This window comes from Salvelinus alpinus, chromosome 6 (assembly GCF_045679555.1).
Source record: "Salvelinus alpinus chromosome 6, SLU_Salpinus.1, whole genome shotgun sequence".
Classification (NCBI taxonomy): Eukaryota; Metazoa; Chordata; class Actinopteri; order Salmoniformes; family Salmonidae; genus Salvelinus; species Salvelinus alpinus.
This window is the reverse complement of record NC_092091.1, coordinates 86,878,256-86,896,619: the sequence shown is the minus strand read 5'-3', so window position 1 is coordinate 86,896,619 and position 18,364 is coordinate 86,878,256. Positions and strand designations below refer to the sequence as shown.

At 47.5% G+C, this 18,364-nt stretch overlaps 2 protein-coding genes across 2 annotated transcripts in view; one reads left to right on the top strand and one right to left on the bottom strand.

Annotated features, from left to right (window-relative positions):
• Nucleotides 1-7,622: 7,622 nt before the first annotated feature.
• LOC139579788 (protocadherin-7-like) overlaps nt 7,623-18,364 on the top strand; it is a 19,630-nt gene continuing 8,888 nt past the window's right edge. The window contains exons 1-3 of the mRNA XM_071408607.1: nt 7,623-9,963; nt 10,545-11,096; nt 11,412-12,618. Of these exons, the coding sequence (XP_071264708.1) occupies nt 9,002-9,963; nt 10,545-11,096; nt 11,412-12,618 (2,721 nt within the window). The 5' untranslated portion in view covers nt 7,623-9,001. The remainder of the gene's footprint in view (nt 9,964-10,544; nt 11,097-11,411; nt 12,619-18,364) is intronic.
• Nucleotides 14,613-18,364, bottom strand: part of LOC139577941 (mRNA decay activator protein ZFP36L3-like) — a 5,809-nt gene continuing 2,057 nt past the window's right edge. The window contains exons 2-4 of the mRNA XM_071405063.1: nt 15,865-15,920; nt 15,612-15,666; nt 14,613-15,508 (exon numbers count right to left, since the gene is read on the bottom strand). Of these exons, the coding sequence (XP_071261164.1) occupies nt 14,613-15,508; nt 15,612-15,666; nt 15,865-15,920 (1,007 nt within the window). The remainder of the gene's footprint in view (nt 15,509-15,611; nt 15,667-15,864; nt 15,921-18,364) is intronic.

Genomic DNA, 18,364 nt, shown 5'->3' with positions numbered 1-18,364 from the left:
CAGGCTTGTAACAGTAGTGGGCTGGTAGACTCTGATTCAGAGTTGAATCAGGCTTGTAACAGTAGTGGGCTGGTAGACTCTGATTCAGAGTTGAATCAGGCTTGTAACAGTAGTGGGCTGGTAGACTCTGATTCAGAGTTGAATCAGGTTTGTAACAGTAGTAGGGTGGTAGACTCTGATTCAGAGTTGAATCAGGCTTGTAACAGTAGTGGGCTGGTAGACTCTGATTCAGAGTTGAATCAGGCTTGTAACAGTAGTGGGCTGGTAGACTCTGATTCAGAGTTGAATCAGGCTTGTAACAGTAGTGGGCTGGTAGACTCTGATTCAGAGTTGAATCAGGCTTGTAACAGTAGTGGGCTGGTAGACTCTGATTCAGAGTTGAATCAGGCTTGTAACAGTAGTGGGCTGGTAGACTCTGATTCAGAGTTGAATCAGGCTTGTAACAGTAGTAGGCTGGTAGACTCTGATTCAGAGTTGAATCAGGCTTGTAACAGTAGTGGGCTGGTAGACTCTGATTCAGAGTTGAATCAGGCTTGTAACAGTAGTGGGCTGGTAGACTCTGATTCAGAGTTGAATCAGGCTTGTAACAGTAGTGGGCTGGTAGACTCTGATTCAGAGTTGAATCAGGCTTGTAACAGTAGTGGGCTGGTAGACTCTGATTCAGAGTTGAATCAGGCTTGTAACAGTAGTGGGCTGGTAGACTCTGATTCAGAGTTGAATCAGGCTTGTAACAGTAGTAGGCTGGTAGACTCTGATTCAGAGGGGGAGGGGCAGGTCGACTACACACACTGGCAAAGATGTTCGGCTGGCAGGCAGGGTGGCAGACAGGGTGGCAGACAGGGTGGCAGACAGGGTGGCAGACAGGGTGGCAGGCAGGGTGGCAGACAGGGTGGCAGGCAGGGTGGCAGACAGGGTGGCAGGCAGGCTGGCAGACAGGGTGGCAGACAGGGTGGCAGACAGGGTGGCAGACAGGGTGGCAGGCAGGCTGGCAGACAGGGTGGCAGACAGGGTGGCAGGCAGGCTGGCAGGCAGGGAGGCAGACAGGGTGGCAGGCAGGCTGGCAGACAGGGTGGCAGGCAGGCTGGCAGGCAGGGAGGCAGACAGGGTGGCAGGCAGGCTGGCAGACAGGGTGGCAGGCAGGGAGGCAGACAGGGTGGCAGGCAGGGAGGCAGACAGGGTGGCAGGCAGGCTGGCAGACAGGGTGGCAGGCAGGCTGGCAGGCAGGGAGGCAGACAGGCTGGCAGGCAGGCTGGCAGACAGGGAGGCAGGCAGGCTGTCAGACAGGGTGCCAGGCAGGGAGGCAGACAGGGTGGCAGGCAGGCTGGCAGACAGGGTGGCAGACAGGCTGGCAGGCAGGGAGGCAGACAGGGTGGCAGGCAGGCTGGCAGACAGGGTGGCAGGCAGGCTGGCAGGCAGGGAGGCAGGCAGGCTGGCAGACAGGGAGGCAGGCAGGCTGGCAGACAGGCTGGCAGGCAGGCTGGCAGGCAGGGAGGCAGGCAGGCTGGCAGACATGGAGGCAGGCAGGCTGGCAGGCAGGGAGGCAGGCAGGCTGGCAGACAGGGAGGCAGGCAGGCTGGCAGACAGGGTGGCAGGCAGGCTGGCAGACAGGGTGGCAGGCAGGCTGGCAGACATGGAGGCAGGCAGGCTGGCAGACAGGGTGGCAGGCAGGCTGGCAGACAGGGAGGCAGGCAGGCAGGCTGGCAGACAGGGTGGCAGGCAGGCTGGCAGAAATGGAGGCAGGCAGATAGACAGGCAGACAGGCAGGCAGGCAGACAGAAAGGGAGGCTGGTTGGCAGACATTGGAGCGAGATTTTTGCATAGGTGCTTTGTTGAAATTTTTGTGCAAATAGAATTATGTCTGGAACGGTTCCCATGCTTTTAAAATAAGGGTTCTGTTCCAGAACATTATAGATCACTTTTGTTCCCGGTTTTCATTCGGTTCCTCAAAAAATGTCCTTCTTGTCCGGTTTTCGGTTCTGTTCCCTGAACTGGTTCCAACCCCTGGAACACACACGCAAAGGCTTGCAGGTGAGTTTACAGCAGATTCTACTCGTACTGAAGAGACTTACAGACTTGCAGAAGACGTAGGTGAGTTTACAGCAGAATATTCTCGTACGGAAGAAACTTAACAAGCCAGAATTGACTCTATAGAGACACATAGTCAGATGAAAACACAGCCAGACTGCTCAAGATTTACTTCGAAATTGGATGTCTGTCCATGTCCTGAGGACATCGGAAATGGTTTCAAAACCAGCAACTAGGGGCAACAGTGAGCGCTTTCTCCATCAAGTAAACTAGGGTTTTCCTAGGATGTTGCGGATGGGCCTAATCCCATGACTCTGTAATCCCATGACTCTGTAATCCCATGACTCTGCAATCCCATGACTCTGCAATCCCATGACTCTGCAATCCCATGACTCTGCAATCCCATGACTCTGCAATCCCATGACTCTGTAATCCCATGACTCTGTAATCCCATGACTCTGTAATCCCATGACTCTGCAATCCCATGACTCTGCAATCCCATGACTCTGCAATCCCATGACTCTGTAATCCCATGACTCTGCAATCCCATGACTCTGTAATCCCTTGACTCTGTAATCCCTTGACTCTGTAATCCCTTGACTCTGGATCCAAAGGTTGGATGTTCAATCCCAGTGGTGGACACATTTTTCTTTATTTCTTTTTTGGGGGGCGGGGTGTTGAACCCTATCCCAAACTTTAACCCTTAATTTAACCATTCAGAAAGTAATGTTTGACATTTGGAGAAACGTGGATAAACGTCAGAATCAGACGTCAAAAACCGTGAGATCGTGTTGCTGACATTGATTAAATACACTGCTTGTACCCGGCAGAATAAGCTCAATAAACTTTCATAAGAACACTCCCTCTCTTTTTCCTGGAAATGTATTAAATAGGTTTGTTTTTCTTCAAGTCCAATTCACATTTGTTGACAATTTACTCAAACATCAATCAAAATTCGATGCCTGGTAATCTTTCATTGTTTATTTTTGCTCAGTAGGATACTTGCATATAAAGTAACAGTTGTATTCATGCCTACAGTGACCATCATATGTGTGTATTCTAAAGATGGAGAAAAGCTATTTTAATTTTGCTCAGTCAGCATTCATTCGGACTTCCTGATGTTCTATACGTAGGAAATGACATTGTTTTAAATGATTGTCACTGCTTTGAAAGTAAGAGTGGGGATTCAGAGAGAGAGAGAACAGAGAGAGAGAACAGAGAGAGAGAACAGAGAGAGAGAACAGAGAGACAGAGAGAGAGACAGAGAGAGAGAACAGAGAGAGAGAGGGAGAGAATGAGAGAGAGAAGTATGAAAGGGATTTGATTGTTGTTATTGATCCTACATATTCTTTAGTTGCGTTGACAGTGTAAGATACAGAGCTGGTAATAAATGGAACACAACTGAAGTGAATGAAGATAACGTCAGGGAGGGAGAGGGAGAGAATTGAGAGAGAGAGAGAGAGAGAGAATAGAGAGAGAGAGAGAGGGAGAGAACAGAGAGAGAAGGAGAGAACAGAGAGAAAGAGAGAAAGAGAGAAAGAGAGAGAAAGAGAGAGAAAGAGAGAGAGAGAGAGAGAGAGAGAGAGAGAGAGAGAGAGAGAGAGAGAGAGAGAGAGAGAGAGACCGGTGGGGGGGTGGAACGCCTCCCTGGCAGTCACCTCCTTCTCCCACCTCCACGTCTGGTCTCCTCTGGGAGGGAGAGGAGGAGATGATGGGGGGATGGATGGAGGGCCTCCCTGGCAGTCACCTCCTTCTGGCAGGGAGAGGAGGAGGTGATGACCGGTGGGGGGATGGAGTGGCAGCCCTCTGCTCCACCTCATCCATCACTGCATACCACCACCAGGATGTGGCTGTGCTCTCTCCTCCCTCTGTTCTGACTCCGGTGGGGGGGTGAAATAAATGTGATGGTGTGTGTGTTGGAGAATGTATGGCATAGTACAGTACAGGAGACCAAATCTATCATGAATATCTTTATGTCTTCAATTATCACCTCTCAAATCTCTGTGTGTGTGTGCGCGCGTAAAGTATCAGTTTACATCATTATACGGAGAGAAAACGGATAATGAAGTGCGTGAAAGTGTGGTTTCACCAAGACAGACAGTGTTCACACCCAGAAACACATAGAGATTGACATCCTAGAGGAAAGAGACGGGGGAAAGCATGTGGTACGTTACAGTGACAGAACAATGTGTACTGTTATAAATCATCTCTCTCTCTGTCTCTCTCTCTCTCTCTCTCTCTCTCTCTCTCTCTCTCTCTCTCTCTCTCTCTCTCTCTCTCTCTCTCTCTCTCTCTCAATAGAGATTATTTACTTCAAATGAATGTATTGTCTAACGTCTGTGGGAGATCATTTAGCCTACTTAACCTAAAGACAGATATTTCTTTAGATTTTTGAATTGGAAACTTGACTGCTGACATTTACAATTTGAGTGAATTGTATTAACAGAATAATGAACAGAATAATCAAATATATAGTTTATATAGTTTATGGAGCCCAGAGTTTTTCCAGGTAGATCCAGGCAATACATGGGGAAAAAATTAATATATATATATATACAGTACCAGTCCAAAGTTTGGACACACCTACTCATTCAAGAGTTTTTCCTTATTTTTACTATTTTCTACATTGTAGAATAATAGTGAAGACTTCAACACTATGAAATAACACATATGGATTAATGTCATAACCAAAAAAGTGTTAAACAAATCCAAATGTATTTTAGATTTTACATTCTTCAAAGTAGCAACCCTTTGCCTTGACGACAGCTTTGCACACTGTTCTAAAACGTTTGACCGGTAGTGTGTTTACATATATTCGTCTGTTGTTGTGTGTCTTTGTTGATGTTGTGGTGTCATGTTGCTTATTCTGCTCAGTAATGCTATACCGTAGATCAGGCATTCACCATGTAAGCCCCCCTCCCCCCGTCATCACCACCCTGCACAACAGAGCGACACACACACACTCAGCACCACCCTGCACAACAGAGCGACACACACACTCAGCACCACCCTGCACAACAGAACGACACACACACACTCAGCACCACCCTGCACAACAGAACGACACACACACACTCAGCACCACCCTGCACAACAGAGCGACACACACACTCAGCACCACCCTGCACAACAGAGCGACACACACACTCAGCACCACCCTGCACAACAGAACGACACACACACACTCAGCACCACCCTGCACAACAGAACGACACACACACACTCAGCACCACCCTGCACAACAGAACGACACACACACACTCAGCACCACCCTGCACAACAGAACGACACACACACTCAGCACCACCCTGCACAACAGAACGACACACACACACTCAGCACCACCCTGCACAACAGAACGACACACACACTCAGCACCACCCTGCACAACAGAACGACACACACACTCATCACCACCCTGCACAACAGAACGACACACACACTCAGCACCACCCTGCACAACAGAACGACACACACACTCAGCACCACCCTGCACAACAGAACGACACACACACTCAGCACCACCCTGCACAACAGAACGACACACACACTCATCACCACCCTGCACAACAGAACGACACACACACTCAGCACCACCCTGCACAACAGAACGACACACACACTCATCACCACCCTGCACAACAGAACGACACACACACTCAGCACCACCCTGCACAACAGAACGACACATACACTCATCACCACCCTGCACAACAGAACGACACACACACTCAGCACCACCCTGCACAACAGAACGACACACACACTCAACACCACCCTGCACAACAGAACGACACACACACACTCAGCACCACCCTGCACAACAGAGCGACACACACACTCAGCACCACCCTGCACAACAGAACGACACACACACTCAGCACCACCCTGCACAACAGAACGACACACACACTCAGCACCACCAGACGCCGATTGATTTCAACGGAAATCAAAGTCACATGCGGATCGAACAACAGAGGGCGCGGGAGCACCGAGGAGGCAGCGTGTGCCGACGCTGCTGGAATGCTAAACACACAAATCCTCCTGCTACCGACGCAGCACGGAGAGAGAGGGAGAGAGAGAGAGAGACGAGTTACCATGTTGTCCCATTCCTCAGGACTCCTCAGAGCCGCGCTTTAACGGCTGTCTCAGCATACTGTACATGGCCTGCGTCTCCCTCACAGCGTTATGAATGGAGTAGAGACAGGAGACCGGGGAAGTCCCCCCCCCCCTCCCTCCCCCACTTCCGGAAGCGGAATCCTGGTCGGTTGGGGTAACATTATCAGCCCTGACTGGACCCGGCCTGGTATAATTTAATTAAAGAGAAAGAAACAAGGGGAGATCGAAGAAGGGAAGGAGGCATTGGGATTGTGGTTGCGGTGGGATGGAGGACAGAGAGAGAGAAAGAGAGAGAGAGAGAAGGGGGGGTACTGCAGGAAAAAGCTTTATCTCCTCTCCTCTTCCCTCCGCGACGCCTTTTGTTGCGTTCTGTAGCCTAGCGGTACACTACACGAGAGGAGCCGGTTGCTGCATTGCGCTCACCGAGCAGCGCGTGCTGCGGGGCAGCCCGGGAGAGAGAGAGAGTCTGTCGCTGTAACGTCTTCAGTATATTGTGTGTGTGTGAGTGTGTGTGTGTGTGTGTGTGTGTGTGTGTGTGTGTGTGTGTGTGTGTGTGTGTGTGTGTGTGTGTGTGTGTGTGTGTGTGTGTGTGTGTGTGTGTGTGTGCGTGCGTGCGTGCGTGCGTGCGTGCGTGTGTGTTTAGTGCCGCAGTCAGACAAAAGAAAAAGCTACCTCAATATTCTACAGGGAACAACTATACCAAACTAGAACTATACTGCAACGATTCTAACCCACTGACTCAAATATTGACGAATATAAAACAAAATATTAAAATCGAATACATACCCTTTTAAAGGCCTAATCATGTATAATGAAAATGTATATTATCATAAATTATTAAATAATATCCCTTTTATTGTTATTATTATTATTGTTATTAGTCTATATGTTTGCCCTTTGACCTTTAGCCACAGGGGTCATATAGTTTTATAGTGTAAATCTGATAGCTGGCGGCAGAGAGATTAAAGTTACTATGAGACGTCATCAGAGAACCACATGCCGCCGGATGAATGACGACATTCAGATGAGCTGTTGTGGTCATAACTGGATAAAGAAATCTAAGTCATTATAAAAACAAAAACGTGTGTGTTTGTGCCGGTTATTACGTGAGTGGGGCAATTTCCATTAAAACCCCAGTCCCGTAGCCTGTTCAACGCTGGCTGGCAACCGTCCAACACAGTAAAAGAAAATGCCGATTGTGCAGAATAAGTTCCCATTATATTCCTCTGACAACCAATATCCCTTCCTTCCCTGCATCCCCTTTGTGAATAAAGATATTCCCCTCATCTCATCCCGCCCTGAGCCGCGTAAACGCCGCGTTGAATCTAGTGCAGTGTGACAGCGAGGAGGATAGGTCTGTTACCGATACACACACACACGCACACACCGTGAGCGACAAACACTGCCTCTCGTTCCGTTCTCCCGTTTCAGCTGAACGATCAAGTTACGTGGCTAGGGAAATGTTGCAGTGAAGAGAGAGAGAGAGAGGAGCGCAGAGAGAGAGAGACTGCAGCATCATTTCAGAGCAGGCAAAGCAAGCCACGCGCGCACATGCAGTGCAGTAGAACGTGCAGGTGAGAGAAAGAGAGAGAGAGAGAAGGCGTGCGTGGAGAATGAACGATAGAATGCAGGACTCTTGGAAAATACGCATTTTCTCTCGGTTCATTACCGAAACATCCTCGCGAACGCACAAGGAATTATAATTGACCGGTTTGTTGACTTCGGGATCTCTTTAGCCTTTTAAAAAAAAAAACAAGGATTGCTGATGTGAGCGAGCTCCGGTTTACGGTTTAGATTATTATTCCGTCCCGAGAAGTGGCTGTGAAAAGCACTCTTGTCTTTGTGAAGTTCCGTGAAGGCATTCGACCAAACTGCTTGGCACGTTGCTTCACTGCGGGGAAAAACACACGCGTAGTTCAGACTCATACCGGGGAGCGAGAGGTAAGAAACCACAATTAAACTGAACGATTACCGGACGATATCCAATACTTTACTTTTAAACCGATTTTGTTCCGCTTTGTGGATGTAAGTAATTTTTCACAACATTAGTGGTTCGGCGTCCTGAGACAGAGTCGTGTTCAGTTTTCTTTGTGGAAGTGCTGCATTGCAGTTTCTCTTCAACTCGTCAAAACCGCCGAGAGAGCCCCTCGGTCCCCCGGAACGCGACCGGAATTAAGCGAAATTACTAACGGACTAATATAACTGATAAGAGAGTCCTCAAGAGAGGGAGAAACGGAATAAGTCTTCATCATAAAAAGAGAGCGAGAGAGAGTCAAGTGGATTAATTAACGTGAGTGGATGATTTGGTTTCCCTTTTCTTCCTGGATGGATTTTCTGATATCTTTGTGCTCTGAACATCCCAGAGAGACTTAGAGGATTTTTTTTGTTAAAGTTTATTTTTAAACCCACTCTCAACAATAAAGAGAAAGATAAAAGAATAGAGAAAACATACATCCTGACTGAAAAAGAGATCTACAACCAGTCACATTAACGACAGAGAGACTGATCTGCAGTGTGTTATTAGAGTGCTGTAAAGCTTCCCTGGACCCTAGACAGTGGAAACTGCCGAGAGAGAGAGGGGGAGGGGGGAAGAGTGTGAGAAAGAGAGAGGAAACAAAGATCTACAACCAGATAGACACATTAACGACAGAGAAGGAGGGAAAGGTAGAAGTATAGATCCCCAGAGAGAGGAAAGAGAGACAGAGGGATAGAGAGGGAGAGAGAGAGAGAGAGACAGAGAGAGAGAGGGATAGAGACAGAGGGATAGAGAGGGAGAGAGAGAGAGACAGAGAGAGAGACAGAGGGATAGAGAGAGAGAGAGAGAGAGAGACAGAGAAGAAGCAGAAAGGCGGGAGCCATGCGGAGGACAGGGGTAGGTGTCTGTGTTGGAGCAGCGTTCTCCTGCTCGGTAACGCTAACTGGACCGGGGGAGTTGTTCCACCTCCTAGTCCTTCTCCTACTAACGATGACTCAGCTCCCGGTCGCTGACTCGGCACTCCGTTACCGGGTGGCCGAGGAGGGCCCCGCAGACGTTATGATCGGTAATGTGGCTGCCGACCTCGGCCTGTCCGCGGGCTCCGGCTCCGGAGATGTCACATTCGCCCTAGAGAGCGGCTCGGAGTTCTTCAAGATTGATAACGTTACCGGGGAGCTGACTACCGGGCAGCGGAGGATTGACCGGGAGAAGCTGTCCCAGTGTCAGATGATCTTTGACGAGAACGAGTGTTTCCTGGACTTCGAAGTGTCTGTGATTGGTCCGCTCCAGAGTTGGGTGGATCTCTTTGAGGGCCGTGTGGTCATCACCGACATCAACGACAACACTCCCTCGTTTCCGTCGTCGGTGCTGACATTATCTGTCGAGGAGAACCGTCCAATAGGCACGCTGTATCTGTTACCCACAGCGACGGATCGCGACTTCGGGCGCAACGGGATTGATCGTTATGAGTTGATTCAAGATGGCAGCTCTTTCGGGTCGGCGGGGTCAGGGTCGGGGTCAGCGAGGAGAGCAGCCGGTGGGCCTATGGGAAGAGCGGATGGAACAGGAGGAGGAAACGGAGGAGGAGGGGATAGGAGGAGAGGAGCATTGGATAACAACGGAGGAGGAGGTGCAGGAGGAGGTGTGAGGAGCAGTGTGTTTGAGCTCCAGGTCGCCGACACGCCCGACGGCGAGAAGCAACCACAGCTGATCGTGAAAGGTCCTCTGGACCGTGAAGCACGCGACTCGTATGAGCTGGTTCTACGGGTCCGGGACGGTGGGAACCCTCTTCGCTCTTCCCAGGCACTCCTCCGCGTCGCCATCACCGATGTCAATGACAACAGGTAGGATGAAAACGTAGTGAAAAGCTGAGCTGAGGCACACACACATGTTAGTAGAGGTGCTGACTAATGGAGAGTATCCTGTCTAAAAAGTGTGATTGGTTTACCCATTAAACTAAAGAGCTGGAATAGTAGCATCAGCGTAGAGAAACACTACCACAATTATCATAGAGGACCACTAGCACAATTATCATAGAGCACCACTAGCTAAATTAGCATAGAGCACCACTAGCACAATTATCATAGAGCACCACTAGCTAAATTAGCATAGAGCACCACTAGCACAATTATCATAGAGCACCACTAGCTAAATTAGCATAGAGCACCACTAGCTAAATTAGCATAGAGCACCACTAGCTAAATTAGCATAGAGCACCACTAGCTAAATGATCATAGAGCACCATTAGCTAAATTAGCATAGAGCACCACTAGCTAAATTAGCATAGAGCACCACTAGCTAAATTAGCATAGAGCACCACTAGCTAAATTAGCATAGAGCACCACTAGCTAAATTAGGTTGAAAAGCACAAACAATGTTATCTTCTGAATACATGGTATTTCTTTTATTTCTTTATCGACAACAGCCCGCGCTTCGAGAGAGCCATCTATGAGGCCGAGATGGCGGAGAACGCGCCTCCCGGAACCCCCGTCCTCCAGGTGCGCGCTTCGGACCGCGATGTCGGCGTCAACGGACAGGTGGAGTACGTCTTCGGCGCTGCCACGGAATCTGTCCGCCGTCTTCTCCGACTGGACGAGGCTACCGGTTGGCTGAGCGTCCTCCACAGGATTGACCGGGAGGAAGTGGCCCAGTTACGCTTCACGGTCACGGCAAGGGATCGCGGTCAGCCGCCGCGCACCGACCGGACGACCGTAGTCCTGGTGGTCCGGGACGAGAACGACAACGTTCCGGTCGTGGAGATCAGGAAGATCGGACGGATTCTGGTGAGGGACGGAGTGGCGCTGGTACCGGAGAACGTTCTGGTGGACACACCGGTGGCGCTGGTTCAGGTGTCAGACCGTGACCAGGGGGAGAACGGGGCGGTAACCTGCACGGTGGTCGGGGATGTACCGTTCACCCTGAAACCGGCGGGAGAGACGGCGCTCCTACCGCTGCCCGCGGATGACGCCTTCGACAGGTGAGATGAAAACACTTCCTGTCCATATTGATCTGTTTAGAGTTTGTTCCTTTTTCATTTTTAAAGTCAAATTCAGAGTATTCCAGCACGGCGCACCGAGAGGCTGAAATAGTATCGGAGCGTCAACGTACAGCACCATAATATAAACCCGACAGCTAGCTACGTTAAGTTGAAAATCACAAAAATCACATATGTTAATTTGAGCCATATATTTACATTTTCCAATGTAACTCTCCTTCCACAGCAGGAAGTAATTATATTGATTAATTTCGTTGTAATTTTGTTTTATATTAATATTTATCCTTGTTTCCTCAGAAACCGTAAGAAGTATTTCCTCCACACGTCGGCCCTGTTGGATTACGAGGCCACTAAAGAGTACAGCGTCACCATCGTGGCAGTCGACTCTGGTTCCCCCTCTCTCTCCAGCAACAGCTCTCTCATGGTCAGGGTGGTCGACATCAACGACCACACTCCTACCTTCGCCCAGGCCGTGGTCGAGGTCCACTTTGCCGAGAACAACCAACCAGGAGAGCGTGTGGTCACCGTGGTTGCGGCGGATGCCGATTCCGGTAAAAATGCAGAGATTGCGTATTCATTGGATCCGTCCGTTAACGGCCTGTTCTATATTGATGCTGATAATGGGGATATCCGTGCGACGGGGGTTCTGGACCGGGAGGTCAGGGAGAGGTATGAGTTCCAGGTGATCGCCAGGGATAAGGGATTCCCCTCGCTGCAGGGGTCGGCCACGGTGGTAATCATGGTGACCGACCGCAACGACAATGCTCCGAAGTTCGTCCAGGAAGTGTTCACGTTCTACGTGAAGGAGAACCTCCTTGCCAACAGCCCAGTTGGCATGGTAACAGTAACAGACGCGGATGAGGGTGAGAACGCGGAGCTGAGTCTTTTCGTAGAGATGGACGAAGAAGAAGGAGAAGAGGTGGAGGGAGGAGGGGAGAAGAACAAGGGAGTAGGAGAGGAGGGAGGAGGAAGAGGAAGAGGAGGAAGAGGTGAGGAAACGTTCTCCATAGAGAACAACACCGGGACGATCTTCTCCTCCGTGTCCTTTGACCGGGAACGCCGCTCCACCTACACCTTCCGCGTCCGGGCCGTTGACGGAGGAGCTCCGCCTCGCTCCGCCACGGCGACAGTCTCCCTCATCGTAACCGATGAGAACGACAACGCCCCCTCCGTGACCTCACCCACCAACGACTCCTACACCCTCCTCCCCCCGGCCTCCTCCACCCGGACCATCGTCAGAACCGTGGCCGCCTCGGACTCTGACTTTGGCCGCAACGCTGACCTGCGCTTCTCCCTGGTAGGAGGGAACCCGTTCAGGCTGTTTGAGATCGGCCTGGCCAGTGGAGTGATCACCGTGGCAGAGCCCCTAGAGAGGAGACACAGGGGGCTGCATCGCCTGGTGGTCAGGGTCAACGACAGTGGAGAGCCATCGCTCTGCGCCACCGCGCTGGTCCACGTCTTCGTCAACGAGAGTCTGGTCAACGCTACACTGGTGGACGCACAGGTAATTATGAATATGACTTTGCCTGTGTCCTAAATGACAACATATTCCCTATGAAGTGCACTACTTTTGACCAGCTGCCCCATTGACTCTGGTCAAATGTAGTGCACTGTGTAGGTAATAGGGTGCCATTTGAGACGTGTTCATACTGTACATGCATACCTCTCCTCTTTTCCATTCCATTCTGACTTTGGTGACATTGAGTCCATTTGTTCAGGTTCTACTGTTCTGTACAGGCTATATTTACACTTCTCCTGCTCAACAGCTTAGAATGGGCCAATGCACCAGCCTATAATGGAATGGTAGGGATCGAACAACTTAGAATAGTAGAACAAATGAACATGGAATTCTAGAATGGAACAACTTAGAATGGAAAAGTAGAACAAATGAACATGGAATTCTAGAATGGAACAACTTAGAATGGAACAGTAGAATAAATGAACATGGAATTCTAGAATGGAACAACTTAGAATGGAACAATAGAACAAATGAACATGGAATTCTAGAATGGAACAACTTAGAATGGAACAATAGAATGGAATGAATTAGAATGGATCAATAGAATGGAATGAATTAGAATGGAACAATAGAATGGAATGAATTAGAATGGAACAATAGAATGGAATGAATTAGAATGGAACAATAGAATGGAATGAATTAGAATGGAACAATAGAATGGAATGGATTAGAATGGAACAATAGAATGGAATGAATTAGAATGGAACAATAGAATGGAATGAATTAGAATGGAACAATAGAATGGAATGAACTAGAATGGAACAATAGAATGGAACAATAGAATGGAATGCATTAGAATGGAACAATAGAATGGAATGAATTTGAATGGAACAATAGAATGGTATAATGGAATGGGGCCGCTCAGAGTGGGACATCGTTTCATCTTTTAATAAGAACAGTGTAGACCAGCCCAGAGCAATAGAGGGCAGACAAATGGACGGATCGAATCAACATATTATCACAACTGCTCAATGGGCTTGATGATTAGTTCATTAGTTTGATCAGGTGTGCTAGTGTTGGGATAGAATAAAGCAGTGTAAGTTAGGGAGGCCCCAGGTCAAGGTCTGAGTTTATACATGAAACTGCGGTCCAGAGTTTCTCCTGGTACAGGTTACAGGGTTAGGAAAACTCCTGGCTATGAAGAAACATTTCCATCTAGTTTCTCATTGGCTAACTTGTGACTCCTACTGACGAGTTGAGTCATTTTCTGCTGCGTTGCCATTTCATTCACTAATCACTTTGGCATCCTTCCACTCTCTCTCTCTCTCTCACACACACACACACACACACACACACACACACACACACACACACACCCCTTCGGCATCATTCCACTGTCACACACACACCCATTTGGCATCATTCCGCTGTCACACACACACACACACACACACACACACACACACACACACACACACACACACACACACACACACACACACACACACACACACACACACACACACACACACACACACACACACACACAGACACACACACACACCCCACCCCCACCCCTTTGGCATCATTCCACTGTCAGAGAGAATTCCTTATGCGATGGAGGCAGTAACACAAGCATTTCACTGTGAGATAACGTCTGCGTATCTGTGACCAATACACTTTGATTGGATATCCTTCTAGTCCATTACTGTATATTGAGAGCTGTGCTCTGCTGGACTGTTCCAATCTAAACTGACTGTGGTGTAATGTCAAGGAGTTCTAGATTACAACATGCTTCCACACATTACAATCCATTGTTCCGTAGAATCATTCTGTCATTCCATTGTGTTCTGGTCCACTCTACCATTCTATTGCAATCAAATGTGTCTGGTTCTAAGCCGGGGCTTCTCATGTCCGGTTCTTTTCGTTGCATCTGAACCTGTCCCAGGCAGAACTCTGTGCCCTTGTTATAGGCTTCAACTTGGACCAGGAGTTCTCCTTAAATTTCAGCCATAACAAGGGCCCAGGGTGTTTCATGTTTAGGTCACAAGGTAATGAATAACTCCTGGCCCTAAAGATACACCACTAACTAAAGATACACCGCTAGCTAAAGATACACCACTAACTAAAGATACACCGCTAACTAAAGATACACCACTAACTAAAGATCCACCACTAACTAAAGATCCACCACTAACTAAAGATCCACCGCTAGCTAAAGCTACACCGCTAACTAAAGATACACCGCTAGCTAAAGATCCACCGCTAGCTAAAGCTACACCACTAACTAAAGATACACCGCTAGCTAAAGCTACACCGCTAACTAAAGATACACCGCTAACTAAAGATCCACCGCTAGCTAAAGCTACACCACTAACTAAAGATACACTGCTAGCTAAAGCTACACCGATAACTAAAGATCCACCGCTAACTAAAGATCCACCGCTAACTAAAGATCCACCGCTAACTAAAGATCCACCGCTAACTAAAGATCCACCGCTAGCTAAAGATACACCACTAACTAAAGATCCACCACTAACTAAAGATACACCGCTAGCTAAAGCTACACCGCTAACTAAAGATACACCGCTAGCTAAAGATACACCACTAACTAAAGATACACCGCTAACTAAAGATACACCACTAACTAAAGATCCACCACTAACTAAAGATCCACCACTAACTAAAGATCCACCGCTAACTAAAGCTACACCGCTAACTAAAGATCCACCGCTAACTAAAGATCCACCGCTAACTAAAGCTACACCGATAACTAAAGATCCACCGCTAACTAAAGATCCACCGCTACCTAAAGATCCACCACTAACTAAAGATCCACCGCTAACTAAAGCTACACCGCTAACTAAAGATCCACCGCTAACTAAAGATCCACCACTAACTAAAGATCCACCGCTAACTAAAGATCCACCGCTAACTAAAGATCCACCGCTAACTATTCATTGTATCAATATCAAGAGAGACACAGCATTACCTGCAGAGTGAAACGGTTCTGGTGTTTAAAGCTAAGCAGTACAAACCTTGGTGCAGCAGAGTGGAAGACTCCTGGGGGAGCTGGGGGCTGGGGTGGGGGGACTGAGGGGAGTGAGAGAGAGATGTGTCAGGATGGATGATGAGGCACTGCTAGAGCTAGAGTGGTAGTGCTGCATTCTCCTGTTGAACACTTACAAGGAGACACACACTGGAGTGCAGGAATGCACACACACACATGCCGCATATACACACACCTAGCATGCACACATACACACACATAGCAGAGACACACACACACACCCACACACAGTGTGCTAGAGGCATGCTCAGCAGAATGTCAATGGGACAGAAGAAGACTGCAGAACAGCGAACAGAGCAGAGAAGAACGGAGGAGAACAGAAGAGAACAGAACAGAGAACAAAGAAGATAAGAGGAGAACAGAGAGAGAACAGTGAAGAACAGAACAGAACAGAGAACAGAGAAGATAAGAGGAGAACAGAACAGAGGAGAGAGAACAGAGAACAACAGAGAACAGAGGGGAACAGAACAGAAGAGAACAGAGGGGAACAGAACAGAACAGAGGGGAACAGAGAACAGAGAAGAGGAGAACGGATGAGAACAGAGGAGAACAGAACAGAGGAGAACAGAACAGAGGAGAACAGAACAGAGGAGAACAGAACAGAACAGAGGGGAACAGGGGGGAGCAGTGGGGAACAGAAGAGGAGAACGGATGAGAACAGAGGAGAACAGAGAACAGAGGAGAACAGAAAACAGAGGAACAGAACAGAGGACATCAGAGGAGAACAGAGGACAACAGCGAAGAACATTGAACACAGGAGAACAGATGAGAACATAGGAGAACAGAACAGAGAACAGAGGAGAACAGAACTGAGAACAGGGGAGAACAGAGAACAGAGGAGAACAGAACGGAGAACAGATGAGAACATAACTGAGAACAGGGGAGAACAGAGAACAGAGGAGAACAGAGAACAGAGGAGAACAGAGAACAGAACTGAGAACAGGGGAGAACAGAGAACAGAGGAGAACAGAGAACAGAGGAGAACAGAGAACAGAACTGAGAACAGGGGAGAACAGAGAACAGAGGAGAAAAGAGGAGAAAGGAGAACAGAACAGAGGACAACAGAGGAGAACAGAGAACAGATGAGAACAGTTAACAGAGGAGAACAGAGGAGAACAGAGAACAGAGGAGAAAGGAGAACAGAACAAAGGAGAACAGAGGAGAACAGTGAAAAGAGGAGAACAGAGGAGAACAGAACCAGGCAACAGAAGAACAATATAATGGAACAGAGAAGAGGAGATGAATGGAACCAACGCAATAGAATCTACCAAGACAATAGAAAGTTAGCCTAACCAAGTCCATTCACTGGTATCAATGTAATGCATGTATTTAGCCAGGATAGTCCACTCCATTAGAAAGTTAGCCTAACCAAGTCCATTCACTGGTATCAATGTAATGTATTTATTAGCCAGGATAGTCCACTCCATTAGAAAGTTAGCCTAACCAAGTCCATTCACTGGTATCAATGTAATGTATTTATTAGCCAGGATAGTCCACTCCATTAGAAAGTTAGCCTAACCAAGTCCATTCACTGATATCAATGTAATGCATGTATTTAGCCAGGATAGTCCACTCCATTAGAAAGTTAGCCTAACCAAGTCCATTCACTGGTATCAATGTAATGCATGTATTTAGCCAGGATAGTCCACTCCATTAGAAAGTTAGCCTAACCAAGTCCAGTCACTGGTATCAATGTAATGCATGTATTTAGCCAGGATAGTCCACTCCATTACAGTTGCCACTGTTTTCCAGGGTTTATTGTTGAGGTTATGTAAGGTTATTTACTGAATGTAATACAGTGAAACACTTGAACAGTCAAACCAACCACTGTTATAAACTCATGAACCAATACAATAGAATCTACCAAGACAATGCAATGTATTGTGTTGTAAAACAATAGAGCAGGACCTTAGTGTGACTGGGGCAAATTGCTTTTCTAACTGTGTTACGTTGCAAATTAAACCTCTTGAACAAGAGAGAGATGGGATAATGTGTGAATGTTATATTGAGTGTTGTAGGGGTAATGTGTGAATCTTATATTGAGTGTTGTAGGGGTAATGTGTGAATGTTATATTGAGTGTTGTAGAGGTAATGTGTGAATCTTATATTGAGTGTTGTAGGGGTAATGTGTGAATGTTATATTGAGTGTTGTAGGGGTAATGTGTGAATCTTATATTGAGTGTTGTAGGGGTAATGTGTGAATGTTATATTGAGTGTTGTAGGGGTAATGTGTGAATCTTATATTGAGTGTTGTAGGGGTAATGTGTTAATGTATGAATGTTGTATTGAGTGTTGTAGAGGTAATGTGTTAATGTATGAATGTTGTATTGAGTGTTGTAGAGGTAATGTGTTAATGTATGAATGTTGTATTGAGTGTTGTAGAGGTAATGTGTTAATGTATGAATGTTGTATTGAGTGTTGTAGAGGTAATGTGTTAATGTATGAATGTTGTATTGAGTGTTGTAGAGGTAATGTGTTAATGTATGAATGTTGTATTGAGTGTTGTAGAGGTAATGTGTTAATGTGTGAATCTTATATTGAGTGTTGTAGAGGTAATGTGTTAATGTATGAATGTTGTATTGAGTGTTGTAGAGGTAATGTGTTAATGTGTGAATCTTATATTGAGTGTTGTAGAGGTAATGTGTTAATGTGTGAATCTTATATTGAGTTTTGTAGAGGTAATGTGTTAATGTTGTAGATCTGGAGTGGTACTTTGTCATA